Source organism: Triplophysa dalaica, chromosome 1, assembly GCF_015846415.1.
Source record: "Triplophysa dalaica isolate WHDGS20190420 chromosome 1, ASM1584641v1, whole genome shotgun sequence".
In the NCBI taxonomy this organism is placed as follows: Eukaryota; Metazoa; Chordata; class Actinopteri; order Cypriniformes; family Nemacheilidae; genus Triplophysa; species Triplophysa dalaica.
The window spans coordinates 33,856,931-33,874,636 of NC_079542.1; the positions used below are offsets into that span (position 1 = coordinate 33,856,931).

The 17,706-nt window shown below is 38.8% G+C and overlaps 1 protein-coding gene across 2 annotated transcripts in view; it reads left to right on the forward strand.

The window, feature by feature from the left end:
• The first annotated feature begins 2,814 nt into the window (after positions 1–2,814).
• The window catches only part of adamts17 (ADAM metallopeptidase with thrombospondin type 1 motif, 17), an 84,137-nt gene continuing 69,245 nt past the window's right edge, over positions 2,815–17,706 (forward strand). The window contains exons 1-3 of one of the 2 annotated variants that reach the window (XM_056737265.1): positions 2,815–3,108; positions 4,559–4,905; positions 12,322–12,490. In XM_056737265.1, the coding sequence (XP_056593243.1) occupies positions 3,036–3,108; positions 4,559–4,905; positions 12,322–12,490 (589 nt within the window). In that variant the 5' untranslated portion in view covers positions 2,815–3,035. The remainder of the gene's footprint in view (positions 3,109–4,558; positions 4,906–12,321; positions 12,491–17,706) is intronic. The other variant, XM_056737325.1, reaches the window with a different exon arrangement.

The following is a 17,706-nucleotide window of genomic DNA, read 5'->3' on the forward strand; positions in this document are numbered from 1 at the left end:
GAATCAAACAATGAAAAGTTTTTCAAAATATATACTGAAGAAGAATGCCATACAGTTTTGAAGTGACACGAGGGTGAGAAAACGATGAATATACAAATAAAATGACAACATAGTATTCAGTAATGATGTAAGTCAACAACTGACTATCGCATTGTGCACTGTGCTTGTAAACTCCATCAGACAAACAAACAGACAGCGAGGTTATTTATGGTGTTTTGCTGTAAGTGTTCTGCTCGTTTCAGTTCTCAATAGCAGCACTGAATCTAGCCTGGACAGTTTCAGCTCGGCCATAGTTCATTCTGGGCCGCTCGGTCATGCCAGCTGCACCGCTACCCGGCTGAAGATTGCTCTTCTGTGATGCTTTGACAAAGAATAATGAGAAGTCAAAGCACTTGAAATAGGATAAAAAGCGTCCGCTGACCCACTGTAATGAAGAGCTTTGCTCTTTTGGGCTGATACATGACAGGGTCCTCATGCTAAAACCTAACAAAATTATTTCACAACGTTAATTAATTGAACATAGTGTGATCTTCTTAAACTAATGGTTTCTTTAGTTCTAGAAGAACATAACAGTGGACTGCACTAAAGCTGTGTCTATCACTTTGAACATTACACACTAGAATATTAGAAAGATAGTTCACTTAAAAATACAAATTCTATCCATTATTCACCCTCGTGTCATTGAAAACCTCTATATGACTAATCTCTGCTGTGGAACACAAAAGAAGATATTTGGAGAAATGTCTAAGTGGTTATTTCCTTAAGCCGTGTGTCCACAGAGGTCCACCGTGTGTCCTGCGGCCGGCGGGATTTTATAAAAAGCCATCAGTAAATGTGCCTCGGAGGACACAGCCCCTTAGAATGGAAGTCAATGGGTGTCTGTGCTGTGTTGGTTATCAACGTTCTTCAAAATATCTTCTTTTGTGTTCTGCAGATGAAAGAAAGTCATACAAGTTGGACATGACATAATAAAGCAATAAGCCCCAAGAAGCAGTGGGTTACAGTGAATTTTATAACAGCTAAGGGTGTTGTGGCACGAGTCATTAAAACCCCATTACATGTTATCAAACGCACTGTATCCCACTGCTTGGAGGGGCTTATTGCTTTAGCAAGGTTTCATAAAATAAAGTAAATAAAATGATATTTAGGCTATGTAATGCGGTCAGCTGTTATAAATCGGGGTATTTTATAATGGCTAAGAACTCAGCTCAGCAAATCAGAATCAAGGACAAGGACACCATTTTCATTTTGGTGTGAACAATCCTTTTAATGTGATTTCCTGAAGATTAACACAAAGTTTACAGTGAAGGTCACATGTGTGGAAGCCCTCTTGTGTCAAACCACATGACTTGTATTTGATCTAGAGGTTCTCAAACTGTGGGCAAAGGGGCTCCAAGATAGATCCGGGGGGGCACATATTTCGTGGCATTATATGAAATATAGAAATTTATCATAAATGTTATGCAAACAAACAGCGGAAAAAAAGACCACCAACCAGATTTCTAAATGTAAGAAAATACGTTTTTATTTGGGGGCGGATGCAAAGCGAAGCACTCTAGACAAAGGGGGCCGGCCTTACAATGAAAAACTTTGAAAACCACTCCTCTAATGATTGTATAGAGCAAATGATATGAATGTCACGGTCCGACTTTTGATTATAAAGGCTTTTTATGGAAAACATTTGTTCTTCTATAAAACAACTACTTCCCCCATCGAACATGCTATTTTCAGCTCAAACATATGATATATACGTAACAAATATTCTTTATCAAACATCCATTACATCATCTGAGTTTACATATGCTATACATTAGTCATAATGCGTCACATATGTCGTGTCTAATGTTGCCAGAATAACGTATGGAGATTTCCTTCTGTTATTCATGACAAAGTCTTATCTGATAGTTAAGAATGAAATTGTATTTTTCCTGTTTTTATTTGATATACACCACTGATTAAAGGAATACTACGATTTGTGAGATCTTTGCTTAATTCTTCTTAACAGATCCTTTAATTGGAGAGACATTTTTGTCGTTGTTATGACTTGCATGCTCATCTTTAAATGTAAATGAATGAAAAAGAATGACCAGAAAGTCTGGTCATTCTTTTCTCCTAATGAAGTCATTTCTTTGCACAAGCAGCCTCCATTTATAACGTTCATACTGACAATTCTGTCCTTGACTTTAGGCGATACAGAGGATAGCTGCAGTATGTAAAAATACCCTCTACTAGATTTGCACACACCTGTACATGTTTTCTTTCTTGATTTTTCTGCCTTGATGTTTACTGTTGCATTGTGTGTTGTGTTGTCTCCATCACAGCCCCTATGTGTCGGTTTTAACAGAGTATAAAAGTTCATTATGAGTTTAACAGGAATAACAATTATAATTTCCTTTCACCACTAGCTACATTATTTAATATTTATTAACACTTATTCATTTATTAATTATAACAAGAAATGATATATTTATACCCCACATCAAAAATATATACATCATGTAGTAGTAGTATAATGTATTTAATAAAACTGTAGTCAAATTAATATATAGCCTATAGTGTCTTTAACCTTACTTTACAGTTACAGTTTATTAATTCACTGTTGTGTACTCTACTATAATATAAATACTTGTTGAGACAGCTCGTTCGGGCTCTGCTGTTTGCAGAATATAAGTTCTTACTTTTATTCTTTGTCATTCGATAAGTTTATTAAGTTCATTTTTGCCTGACCGAAGCGACATCTGACTGACTTTCTAAACAACACAACTTCACACTTAATAGACCGCGTGTACGGTTACAGCCCACTTTTCAAAATGACAGCTCCATCAGCCAAGTATATCTGTTCATGTAAACAACACCAGCCAATCCGGAAACAGAAGGGCGGGGCGTCGGCGTCAGGAGGCGTGTTCTGATCTCCAAGTCTGCAGTCATGAAACTTTGTGAAAGTTCAGTCCAGTTTGTTGTTGGTCCTCCTGCGCGTGCTGCCTGCGCTCCCTGTACCGCATTTTCTTCACGACTTTCTTATAAAAGCAATAATTATGCACAGCAATGGATGTCTACCGCAAATCTTTTCTTTTATTCTTCTCTGCATCGGCCTGAAAGCGACCTCAGGTAAGACCACAGCATCTGAGATTCTACTTAACGCAGATACGAGCGGTGCTAAACCGGTTTCTGACCAAAGAGTCGAACAGTTTTTCTTTGTTTGAGGAAAAGAAGCCGAATTAATGTCGTAATGTCACTGCTGTATGTGTAGCAGTTAACAGTTATTTAAAGTAGCGATATGAAATGCAACTGCGGAAACTGCGGTTACCATGGTAATTTTGCGTAAGGATCAATCGACGGTGACTCGTTTCCTACTGTTGCGCGTTGTTAACTGCACACTGAAGCTCTGTCCCGCTTCTTTAACGGAGTGTCTGCACTGCAGCCATGCTGTTTCAATTAGTATGAAAGTGTTTATTTAAGAGCCAGAAAGGTCTTGCCACACCGTTTGACTTTCCAGGTTACGCTGGAGATCTTGGCCGCGTCTCAAAAGCTTCAAGGCATCGTAAGCGCAAGAGTGACGTCACGCGCTCTCTTCTTGGCAGAGTGTGCGTATGACGTCACATCACGCCGAGCGTGAATGTGCACCCAGGTGGTGTAAAATAATTGTGCGAACCGGTCCATGCAGCTTTTTTTTTATATTGTATTAATTTTTTCCTTCACACGCTAATGTGAAAGTTTAACTTTGGTATTTATAGTAAATCCAATTTTTAAAACATGGTATGTATTTGTAGTAAAACCATGGCTAAGGATATTTTTAACTTAAAGTGTAATTATTGCAATTTCCTTAAAATGACATTTCATGCAGTTTAACTGTGTGTGTATGTATGTCTGCCAAGTTGTAAAGTGAAATAATAACAAAGTTATTGGCTTGGGGAAAAAGGAGTCGACTCTGAATCATGCGAATCGTTCTAATTTTAGTTCCCTTGTCCGATTTGCGTCACTCCGTGTAATGCCCGCCTACATTTCATTTGCGACAATGCGCACGGAAGACCAATCACCACAGACTAGACCATTTGACCAATCAGATCAGAGTAGGCTGATAGAATGGAGGGGATTAGACAGAAGAATCGACAAACGAATCATAAATTGGACGTTAAAAATCACAAAATATTTACTCTTTAAGTACACAAATAAGACAAAGGTGTATTTAAAAGATTTTCTGAAGAGATGGTGACAAGTTGCATGACTTAAGAATACACTTTCTCTCTTTGAAGTTGTCTATCTAGACGGCTGGATTTTGAGACGGAGCCAGAACTCGTTCAGTTTAATCCACTCTAATTTTTGTGTGCCCTTACCATCCAGTTCCAACTCTTAACCACTTTATTCATTCTAATATGTATGTTTAACTAACTGTAGACAGGCCTGTAAAACTGAACTCATAAAACTAAGAGTTGGACATGTTTTCGGTGCCAAACACTTTCCAAACTTTCCGAGTTTTTCTGTCCCATCTACTGATTCTTTTGTAGTATTTTCAAAGCTTCCCTGCACTCATGTGTGTTGCACGGTTTTCTGCTTTCAGCACAAACTGTCATGTATGAGACAGACATGGTCATCCCGCAGGAGCTGCGACAGGAGGAGGTGCACCTTCTCCGGGGAGCCTACAGGTGGAGCGGTGGTCGCAGACGACGTTCGGACCCTCAGCCGGAAGACCGCCTGTTTCTGCGTCTTCCCGCTTTCGGAAAGGAACTGTACTTGCAGCTCCAGAGGGACGACTCTTTCCTGGCTGAGGGCTTTGTGACGGAGGAGAGGAGCAAGGATGGCAGCATTCAGCTTGAGCCGCTTTTCAGGGTCCGGCGGTGTTTCTATACCGGATCTGTTCTTAATCACACTGACTCTTTCGCCTCATTGGACGCTTGTGGTGGACTGGTGAGTGAGCTTAAAGTTCAGTGTCTGAGTTCATGCAACTATATGGTGTTTTGGCTGACCCGTGGGAGAGTAGTTTCTTATGTTAAAAAGAGCTCTGATGTTGGTCTCTTAAAGAACAGTAAATCGCTGTCTAAGGAATGAGGCACTGACTTTTCAAACATTTTTAAGAGGTTCCCAGCCATCTGATTGGCCAGATAGCAGAGGTTTCCAGCCCATCTAATTGGACAGGGGGCAGGGTTTCCCTGTCATCTGTTTGAATATCTTTCCTGTAGCTCAGTGGTAAGGTTGTGGGTTCGATCTCAGGGGATTGCACATACCCAAGTATAAATGTAGAGGTTTCTGCAATGTAAATCGCTTTGGATTAAAGCGTCTGCCAAATGCGTAAATGTAAATGAATATCAACTTAATAACATTTTGTGTGTATAAATCATTAAAGTCCCTGTGAACCGGAAGTTGAAATTGTTTTTAGTTCCATATTCTGACACATTTCCGAGTGAAAACGAATTTCAAACGAGAAACAACTTGCGTTTTCACTGCAAAATGATTGGATGTGTAAAAACAGTAGGGCTGGGGGTAACGATTAATTCATCGATTGGTCGACTAAGCCAACGACTAATTGGGCGATTAATCTAGCGATTATTTTTCTGCTGCTCGATTAATAAAAACATAATGTATGTCAAATAAATACCCAAAAAATCGTTATAACATACTTTATTAAACAACAGTTTTGCACAGCAAAAAATATTCTGCTTTACACAAAATAAAATAAATAAAATTATTTTACTGTTATACAAAATGAAAGACCAGCCTGTTTCTTAACAGTACCAGCATAACTCTCTTGTTAAAAAAATTCTAAAGTTGTAGTGCAAAAAAAAAACCCGCTGTGGAGTGCAAAGTATAGACATTCCTAAAAGTGTTTAACACAATATAAAATTCCTGTTTTTGCCTATATTTTGCGTGCATTGAATCTCTTTCCCAAGATAGGACCCCAAGGTTCTTTGCTTTGTCCTAGAAAACACGAAAGCAATGCATATTAGAACAACAGCTATGACTGTGGGGTATTTTAAATCTACTCTTAACCTCATTGTAGTGCTATGCTATGTTTAGTTTATTTGAACGCTAACGTGGCTATCTAGCAGCAGTGCACCTGGGTGGTGCTAGGCTAGCCAATTAACCAACGCATCTTAGCTCTCTGTGCAGTTTGTTCGTGCTAGGTTAGTAGCTAACGTCAACTACTATAGATAGTGGTGTTCTGCAGCCGTAAGCTAGCTTCCATTCAAGCCAACATTAGTTGATAACAAACGTTAGCTAAACACAGCTGTGTAGGCGCCACAAACAAACTGCAACCAGAGCTAAGATAGTAAGCTAGCACCACCGAAGTGCGGAGAGCTCAAGCTACACTGTTCAGATGCTCCAGCATTGCTGTTGTGCTGGCGTGGTATGCCAACGCCATTTGGCAAAGAGCGCAAATAACGTCATCTTAACGTTTGGAACTAAATTTGAAGTATTCCCATTCCCATGTTTTGGTCTCCCACGTGTGTGTGGTGAGCTGCTGCGAAGCTTCAACGCAAAAACATGACGTCAACGAAATTTTACGTCGACATCATCGACGCGTCGTACAGGCCTAAAAACAGCGGTTGCATTTGAAATTAGGGATGCCTGATTTCATAAGGGTCATAAGGGAACCACTTTAAGTACTATGAAGAGCCAGATCTTGGTTCTTTGGTATGACTGAGCACTGAGGTGCTATATAGAACCGCTGAAGATCCATACCCCACCTGTCATTTTCCATCCCTGAATAATGTCTGAATGGCCGAAGTTTGCTTGCGCATGTGTGATATCTAGGGCCATATGATCCACGATGTATTTGAAATCTGCTTCTTTTGCGTGATTATGAGTGAAGAGTTGCGTTGTGGAGCTTTCAGCGTCTGCGTTTTACAACGTGGTAGATTCCCTCAAACTACCCTTTGCGGCAACCCGTCAAAATAAAAGTCCTTTATTTGTTAAATTATAACATATTTTTTTATAATTCTGCCACACGGTATATTTACTTATTTTAGTAAATTGAAGTAAATGTTCCATTAAAATCATGAAAATAGTACATATAATTAAAAATATATTACTTGCTCAGAAAATAGTACTTCTTTAATAGTAATAATTTATATAGACCTAAAACCAGAAAGGAAAAAAGAAATACGGTCTACAAGCCAAATAACCATAGTGATGTTAAGTAAATACATTGAATTACATTATGATGTGCTCCTATGCACATGCTAAGTGCCGTAAGTGGTATGCTAAGAAACACTGTTTGCTCAGAAGCATTTGTAAACTGCAGTTCTAAGGCTCAGCTGTAATAAAGAAACTTAAAATGTTTAATATCTTTTCACATCATGTGTTTTTGCATCAAATTGTAGAGCAGAGTATCGATAACAGTATTGATAAGAACCGGTATCAATAATCCGTATTAATATCGTTATCAATAAATCTTGACAAAACCCATAACTACCAGCCCCTGTATAGTTTTCAGCGGTTCTATAAAGCCCCTCAGTCATCCCAAAGAACCGCTTAAGAACCACTGAAGCCCTTAAAGTCATGTATCTGTGGTCTGATTTGTGGGAAATAAGATCCTTGTTATTGTCCATATGTGGTGAGGAAGGAGCGGCGGAGACATTTTTGACGCCTAAATACATAGTGACAGAGAGCAGACGTTAGTTTCACAGAGCTGGAGATCAGCTGGATGTTTTCACCAACACCATGTGACAGCGGATTGTTGTAGATAAACAACATGGGGGGTATAGGAGGGACGACGATAGAGTCAGACTCAGCAACCTGAAAATGAAGTAAGGGAGTGAAGATGTGTCATCTCTTGGCTCTGAGTTTTGTTTACTGTATAAATCCAGATCTCGCAGTTGTTATGGCTGGATTTGAACTCTTGAGTAGTCTTGACATGAGCGTCGTTGGCTTACAAGGAGGACCAGGGTTTGGCCTGTATCATGTTTTACTTCTCTCTTAATGTCTGGATTCCACTGTCCTGTTGAAGGGATAGTTCACCCCCCAAGAAATTCTGTCATTTACTCACCTTCGAGTTGTTCCAAATCTTTATACATTTCTACGTTCTGATGAACACAAAGAAAGATATTTGGAAGAATGCTTATAACCAAACAGGTTCTTGGACCCCTTTGGCTACCAAAGCAGGAAAAATATGTTTAAATGAATATTTTGTTCTGTTGAACACAAAAGTAGATATTTTAAAGAATCTTGGACAAGAACGGTTTGGTTACAAGCATTCCTTCAAATATCTTTTCCTGCGTTTAACCATACAAAAACATTATACAGGTTTGTTACCACTAGAGAGTGAGTAATTTGTGTCAGAATTGTCATTTTTGGGTGAACTGTAAATACTCCGAAATCAAAATCGAACGTATTCTTATTACCTCATAGGGACACCTTTGATCCCGTTTAAAAGCCATCTATGTTAGAGGCTCACTAGATTGTGGAACAGAGACATTGTTTGTCAATATTGTCCGAAACAACTTGTTTACGCAAATCAGGCTTAAATTATAACACATGTGATAATTGATGCTTTGCTATAGTAAATGGTAAATTGATTAAATGGGATGTTGATTCTTGATGATCAAATGTTGGAGAAGAGCATTATAAATTGAGTAGTCGTGTCATCTTCTGCATTTTTATAAAGACTGTTCCGATGTCTGGGATTCCATGGTGAAGCGATGCTTCACCGTTCCAGTAAAATATGCCAGATGTGCTGGTCTTCACAGCGCTCAGAACCAGAATGGTGTCTGTCATAAACATTCATTTTTGTAGATATGTTTTTGTCATGGCCTGTTTCTCACATCATTTCTTTAGTGAATATGAGTTCAATAAATGGTGCCGAGCAATTCATTCTCTGTGTATTCCTCCTGTGGACTTTGAATGTCATCCGCTCTGCGCAGGCTCTGCTTTTAGTCTGTTGTGAGAAGTTGAATTTGTTATGATTCTTATTCCGTTTTTATAGTATTTTTTGGACTCCATGTGAAGTTGTTTTGTGGTTGTATACTGTCAGTTCAGCTTGACCGTACAACGGTCCAACTGGATGGATTACATTCATAAACATTACAAATAAAGCCAATTTTCTCACTGCTTTTGGTTACATTTATTGCGTTAGTTAAAGCAACACTTTAGAACTTTAGAAGTGCCTGTTACCAGTGTCTTTAATAATGTCTCTTCATTAACTTCCTCGTTGGGAGCGGAATACACATTCATTTATTTATAGTGATCCACTGAAATAAAAATTTTGGGCCGATACCGAAAATTCAGGATGCACTTGGCCATAAACTGATACCGGAAATTACTTTACCATAGGTTTTGAAATAGTTTTTATTCAACTGTTTTAATAACACACACTAATACCACAAAAATTAAGGAGAAACATTGTTTAGAAACTATGTGGCACTCTTATGCAGGGGATGGGCGGGGCTTTGTGTACTGTTCAGAACACAGACCTCACAGAGTGTGTTTATAGCCACTATGAGGCTTCTCAGGTAGAAGCGGGACTAGAATTCGTCATAATAAGAATTAATCTACCACTGAAATAATTTTAGAGGGATTATTTTAAGGTCGAAAAACTACAAAGTGTAGCTTTAATAATGAAAAATAAAATACATAGTACATCAAAATGGAGTATCCTCAGTTTGTCTTAAAGAATACAGAATGTTTGGATAGGCTATTTTCTGCACCATTTACTCGTGGTAAGGAGCAGCTGTACATTTATTTTTGTACCAACTAACATTTTCGAACATTTTCACGAATCCGAAAATTTACGTCAGAACGACTTCACAGTTTATACGAAAATTCGTTCTGGTCGTGTTTTATGAATGTGGCCTATTATGTAGCCAATGTTAAATCTAATGCAACTCTGGTGAGCTTTGACATGCTACCCATGTGGACAGTTTACAAGTTTTTAAGACGGAGCTAACCAACCCTTTAGCCCAGAGAGGAATAAGAAGTCCTGGGTTAAATGACCGATGTTAGTGAACTCCTTTTAACAAAGTTGAAGTTTGAAAGGAACAAAAAAAGCTTTTCCGGTTCTGTAAATGTCATTACAGCTCATTTTTCCTGCTCTTCTCCTCGAACGTGGGCCACATGTAACCGTACTCAGTTTAACCCGGTACACATGGGGGGTTTGTCTGTACACGTCGTGATGAAAGTGTGTGCTTTACAGCCTTCTGTGGGCAGCTTACTGTCAGCACTTCTTTCTCCTGTCTCTGTGTGTCTGTACACCCGCCCGGAGGCACCACACATCCATTGGCTGTTTTACAGCTCTTTTTTCCCCACTGACAATTTCGTCAAGCAAAGTTTACTTGCTTGATTTAACAATGTCACTGGACAGGCGCTTATTTTTTCCCTGTCGGGAGATAAACACTTCTTATGGTTTCATATAATGGGGACTTTGAAGCCACAAGGTGCATCTCAGTTAGATGGAGGGAAACAAGGCCAACATGTTAGCTCCCTTTGAGGGCTAATGATGAGTCCGTTTTGCTTAGCTGTCATAACAAATCAGATCATCAGAGGTTCTCTAAACGTTTGCAAGGATTTGTAAGAATCATCAAAGGAATGATTTAATGCATTGGTTAGTACATGTTCTGATGTAATCATTTTGTGTCATAAGCTTTTTCCATGGGTTCGATCCCAGGGATTGCACACACTCCAAAACAAATGTATAGTATAACACGAATGTAAGTCGCTTTGAATAAAAAAGCATCCGCCAAATGCGTAAATGTTAATGTCATCTATTTTTCGCAACTATTTTTATCAGTTTTTTTCTCAACATCAAGACAAAAAAAAAACATACAAGAAAGTAAATAACCAAAATAAAACTAAATTATAACTGTAACATAAATTCAATGCACTTATACATTACATTTACATTTACATTTAGTCATTTGGCAGACGCTCTTATCCAAAGCGACTTACAGTGCACTTATTACAGGGACAATCCCCCTGGAGCAACATGGAGTAAAGTGTCTTGCTCAAGGACACACTGGTGGTGGATGCTGGGATCGAACCAGCAACCTTTGATTTACCAGTTCAGTGGTTTAACCCACTAGACCACCATCTACATTAAAACAATCAATCAATCAACAATAGTTTTAAAAATTGCTGTGATTCAATGTTTTTGAACATTGTTGTTTTATTCAAGTCCACTTTTATTCTGCTGTCAGGTCCACTTAATCACAGAAGTCTAGAAAAGAAAGGGGGTCCAGTTGTAATAAAAGTCCTTCAACTTCCCATTTATTTTATGTCATCTTTTACAGAGAACCAAAGATGTTCAGTATGGCTGTTCGATAATAAAGCAAATCGAATGAATACTTGACATGTATAATAATAATGAATACATGTACACATGCTGATGTCTATGGAATGTTCTGGTAAATCTTTACATTGTTGTTATGGTTTTGCTGTCACAATTATTTCATACTTTTCGTCTCATCGCAATTGTTTGATGTAATTGCACCTTTTTCAGATAACCGGAATTATTGCAAATCCTTGTAAACAAGTGTGATCTGCAGTATCCGGAGCATTCTACATCCACCATCCTTGATTCTGCACTCGCTGATACATTTGACATTTCCCCATCATTTGAGTTGTATTATCTTTGTATTTGCTTGTGTTGAAGAGTTTTATCAAAGTGATACTTGACTTGATGCATCTAGACAGCAAGACGACACTATCCTCATATATCAGTTTTATCTTACAGAATTTTCACATTTCCAAAGGATATACATCCTTCATTGAATCAATTATTTGTAATGAATCTATGAAATTGTCAAAGTATTAAAACAGATTTAATCGCAATAATCAAAATTATTACATAGACCATTCATTGTCAAGCCAATTTCATCATCGTAACATCCCTTGTTGAATTGTTTCATTGTAACATTTCTTTGATGTGCAAACAACACATGGAATTGACAACATTCACGGTTGAATTGAACCTTCTTTATGTAAACGAATAAAAATGATATCACTCTATCGCTAATAATACAAAAACTAACAATGAAATTAAGAATGCTAATCCTTATAAGAGAAGTTCCCAAAGTAGTAAAAGCACAAAGTTAAAAACAAAATATTAAAACATATTATATGTCGATGCAGGACAAGTGCAGATATCGTAACACCATTTTATCGTGATACATCGCTACGCTTTTTTTTAAAATTCAAGTTTATTTATATAGTGCTTTTCACAATGTGCATTGTTCCAGAGCAGCTTTACAGGGGCGAACAGGAAAAACAGAAAAGGTAAAACAGCACAGTGCATGGTGTTTACAGCACAGCGCTGACCTGACGCAGTCACGAACGGTAACAGTTTCTTTCCGTGCCATTGTTGATGGTTTCTCCTCATGTGTTTCCATGCAGACGGGCCTGGTTCAGACTGCAGACGACAGCCTGTTCATAGAGCCAGTGGGCCGGACCCTGGATTACTTCTCTGGCTCTGAACACAGACTGATCCGACAAAAGCATTCTTCCTCAGACAAATCTGCTTCTCCTGTAGACAGCCGACCCAAATTCTGCCAAACCATCCAAGGTGAGGAGGTCAAAGGGCTGGAGAACTATGCAAGTCAAGTGTGGGAAACCGATTTAGAGGTCAATTCATAGCTTTACTTGTGGGACACATGGTTAGTTTGTGCGGTTTACTGGTTTATTTTTTATTGCAGTGCCCTAGTATATGTAGTTACTGCTGCTGTGTATACATGTCTTATTTCATATCAGTCTATCCACTGTGGCATCTGCTAGCTTTTGACAGATGAATTTGCGCCAAAATACCTAACTGCTATTCTAACTATGCACAATTATATGGTTAGTCGCATTTTCTCTTGTTTTTCCTCGCGGCCTGCGCCTCACAGTTGGAAACCGTTAGAAGTCTGTTATGATAATCTCACACATGTGCGTTTTTCCTCTTTCCTTCAGGACTGCTTAAGATTCGAGAGTTGTCAACTTCATAAATCAAGCGTTTCATAGTAACGTTTATAACTCTTTGAAGTCTTCATCTTTTTAACAGTGTTGAAAGATGTTGGGAGAGAGAACGATCAGCTGTTTGGGTCTTTAGAGCTTTAACTCGCTGGTAAACTGGACGGTAAACTCCTGTTGGAACGTGCCATTGAATTACTGTGGAAGGCAAGAATCCTTTTGGCTTGCTTGTGTACATTAATAACACTGTGCATATTTTACAGCACCGCTGGTGTTTTTTTGTCAGGGTTTTAGATTTTCTTGTCGATAGGAATTCACATGTTTGAAAACAGGCTCTAGTTCTTCTTCTTGGCCTTTAGCATCTGTAATGTTTTATTGTTTGATGGCGGGACGAGACGTTTGACTGAGCTCATTGCATTATTGAATTTGTAGTTTAGTCTTAGTTGACCTAAAGAGAATATGGAGTTAACTAAAACTGCATGGCTATATACAACAAAACTGGCCAAATAAAACTGATTATGGAATTTCCAGTCGTACGCCGCTCTAGTTTGCGTCTGATTATTCTCAACGAGACTTGAATTCCCCTTGAACCTTTTGCTTGTGTTTAAATCCACTTTTTGGTCTTCTACTCTGAATATTACATAACCTAGAGATGACAAAAGACCACCGGGATGTTCGACAAGGAGATTTATTCCATATGTCAATATCTGAGAATTTAAGTAACCCAAACTGCTTTAATAAAAGGTTGATGTTGTTGTAGGGCTGGCTGATATCGTTCAGCCTTTTGACAATATATGTTTTTGCTTTGAAAGGGTGACTGTTTTCAGTCAGAGAAACGTATGTAACATTCAACTAAAGCAACTGAAACAAAATATAAGTGAAGGTAAAATAAAGCAGTTTTTCCCCTTTAAATTTTTCATTTAAATGCACCAAAAACCATTCATTAGGAACGAAGTAAGGTAAAATGTAAACAATATTTGCATAATCGTATGAAAACATTTTGATGAAAAATGCATTTGAATAGATTACACAAGCAAATTGTTGAATCAGTATTTTGAATCTATAGGCTTGTCCACACCGCAATGATAATCGATGGATGACTTTTAATGCCTTGTGACCAAACAAAGGGCGGCAATGTGAGTGCACATTGACGTGCAAAACGCCAGGCATAAAAGCGGCATTACAAAAACATGTCGGTCTTGTTTTTATTGTTGGAAGGCACATTAAAAACTGGCTAACCAATGTGATTGGCGCGTTTGTTCCTGTGTCTGGTGCTGCTGAAGTTACAGTGAAACACAATGGCGCTCAAGCACAAAACTGTCTTGCCGAGCACACATTGATACCATCGACGAAGAGGAAGTAAGCAGCACTTTTGGACTATTTTATAACATTTTGTAGTGTAAAAGTGTGAGTAGTGGGTTCACATTGAAACTTCTCAAAAAATAATTGCATTAGATGCACTTTTTTAATTGAAAATATGAAGTGTGGAACCGTGGACACTTCACCCACTCAAAGGTCGCAGTTCGCTTATGTGGTGGAAGGGCAAAACTCTCCTGCAGAGTGATGACGCTTCAATCTGATGGTGATTTAAGTAATGCTGGCCAAAACACATGAAAACTAATGTACGAGTTGATTTTTATTCACAAGCATTGTGTAGAGCGATTGACGTCATTTGCGCTCGTCTGGGAAACCAATATAATTCATGTTAGAATAAATCCGTTTAGTATTCCATTTGGAACGATAATACCTTTCCAAAATGCACGCAGTAAATGGTTGAGTGCATATTATATAGTAGGGGTGTACCAGAATATTTGAGTATTAGAATATTAGTTTGGTGATTTGGCATTCAATTTTCAATTTTGAGATTCAAATATACTTTTTTTTTTCCTAAACCTGGCATCCCCGCACCGAACAAGTTCGCATTCGCACTTGAATATAAATCTCCCATAAGTGAATTTCATGATTTAGTTAATCTGAAGGAGAAGAGAAAAATGCCAAAGACCTCGTGTGATGGGAAAAACTTTGAAGGTGTGATATAGGGCTGTACGATTAATCGAATCACGATGTGAGACATTGCGATTTCCTAATCGCAAGAAGCTGCGATGTGGACGCGGTGTGAAAAATGAAACGCGTCTGTTCCAAGCCCGCTTTGAGTGGCATTCTTGCTAATTTGATGCACATACAGCCCGTTATACTCCCACGTCTCTGCCCTATCGGCACGTCTCCGTTATACTTGACTCCCGCTCCATACCGCATGTCTCCACAAGCACATCTGGCAATATGTGGACTAAGCTTGACACACTGCATTTCAAACAAATGTAAATTTTATCTCACTGCTTTACTATAAATAAAACATTCAGCAAATTTTCTACTTGTTTTTAAAATTCCAAATATGCCTACTTAAAAATCAAACTGTGTAACCTATTAGCCATTTTCATAATTCACTAATACAATAGAACATTTTATGGATTTAAGGGTTATAATGGGCGTTGTATTTGGTTTAATGAAAACTATAATAGTGTACACTGGTATTTGGATTCTAGTGGTGTGGTGTAATCTGACAGTTGCCAAACTATAGAACAACAGTAATTCCTATATCAATAATACCCCAAACTGCAAAAATGTATTTTGTAATGGTTTTAATGGAAACAATTAGAATTCCTCTAATGGTTGTATTGTTTTTTTCAGCAGGGTAACTATACCCATACTGTGTGGCACACTATTGACAATATTGAGTTGAAGCTTGATTTATAAACATCAAATAGCAATCGCAATGTCTGTCAAAAAAATTGCAATTCGATATTTTCCCAAACTTGCATAGCCTTAGTGTGATGAACTGGCCTTGGTTCAATAAGTAATAGACTATTTTCTACACTGGTTTTGAGGCCAGCTCTACAAACGCTCAGTTTTAATGGACGTGCCGCATTGAAGACTGTAAACGCCCACTGCTTTGAAATGAAGTCATTCATTTTCAATGTGAGCCGGCGGCAAGGAGCAGCGCGGCGCATCATGGCCGTTGAGGGCGTCAAGAAGAGTTGAAAGCAGGTTAACTTTATGGTAATGAGCTATGCGGCGGTTCGGAGGCAACCAATCGTAACGTAGAAGTCTACCGCCTGAGAGGATTCCAGACAACGCAGCCCTGTAAACTGTGCTTCCGACCACATGGAGAGGAGGTTGATTATTGCTGTGGCGGGTTTGCCAATCATATACAACGCGTCCCTGTTTGCGTACAGGGACATAAAAAATGTGCTGCGACTTGCCGCCGGCTCACATTGAAAATGAATGACTTCATTTCAAAGCAGTGGGCGTTTACTTATAAAGTCTTCAATGCATTAAAACTGAGCGTTTGTAGAGCTGGCCTCAAAACCTGTGTAGAAAATAACCTATTACTTATTGATTTTGTTGTTTTGAATTTAAAAATCACGCAAACGTCATAACTAGACCTCATACAACAGTATAAAACAATAATCAAGGCCAGTTCATGAGCCCTTCAAGAAGTAGTTTTAGAGAAACTTTGCAGAAGGTGTGTGTGCGTGTGCGACTCTGCCGCCCTAGTCTGTGCTGTAAAGAAGTTCCAGGTGCATTAGCTATTCTGCTTCCTCCAGCACCTGGTGTCTGCACAGCAGTCATTTCATGCAGGAAGATAGACCAAAATGAGAAAAGGTGCCAGATTTTGGGGGAAAATATCTGTCGGAGGTGGTTTAGTCTTCTGCCGGTTTGTTGAAAACATTTTCAGCCCCCAAAAGCCCCACCCCCAAAACCAAGAGGTTCCTAGAGGAAGATAGTCACAGACCTTTTATCCATTAAACTTTGAATGCCCCTCTTGGGATCCTACACAACGCTGTCTGGATCACATTGCATGAATGTTGAAGCAGAAGTGTTTACAGCATTGGAAGAAAGCATGCTGACGCTTTCCTCAATGATTCCCTTTCCATGCCCATTGAAACACAATCTTGACCAAACGCACTTAACGCTTCTAATCTGCAGAGATGTGCCTCCGTTGATCCGGTCTACCCACGAATGCCGGGAAGCTCAGATTTTCCTTCCTGAAATGGATGCGGAGGGTCTGAATCGGAACCTAGATGCTGATACGTTCTCGCAGCGAGTGGGTTTGGAGAGGATAGAGTTTCTGCATCGAGAGCAGGAACACTGAGGATCTGAGTTTGGAGGTGTAAAGTGCCAAAAATATCAGCTGATCGACTTGTGGCCCCCACTGAATTCTAGGAATGAGATTAGCAGCTAGTTTGGTGTCAGAAACTCATTAGTCAGAGTGTAATTTACTGGAATTTAATAGAGTCTCATATTTTGATTACCAGCTCAGGTTATTTATTTTTGGGCTTTCTTTTAGAGAGAGGAAATGAAATGGTATAAGATATTTGGGGCAAACTCGAACCCACGTGTACTGCATTTGCAGACAAACCATGCTACACACATGCTAGCCAGATGTGACCAATGACCATAGATGTATAAACACAGATACTGTCCAGAGGGGCTGTCATACACAAGTTGTCGGCCATATTGGAAAGGACAAAGTCGGTCGGTAAACACTCGAAAGAAAGTTGAATGTGTATCTGCAAATGTAGTATAACACATAGAGCATGAAGTATGTTTAGGTAAAATTATCATTTTTGTTTCATTTTGTGAACATACAGTTTAACAATATTTTTCCCAAATTTCTAATGAAAATATTGTTTGCAATTGCATTTATTTGCAGAAAATGTAAACTGGAGAAACCATTGAAAATAACAGGAAATATGCTGTGTATTTTTTACCTCAAATGTCACTCCTAAGGTTCGATTTTGTTGAAATTCAACGGACACTAGACTGGCAAAA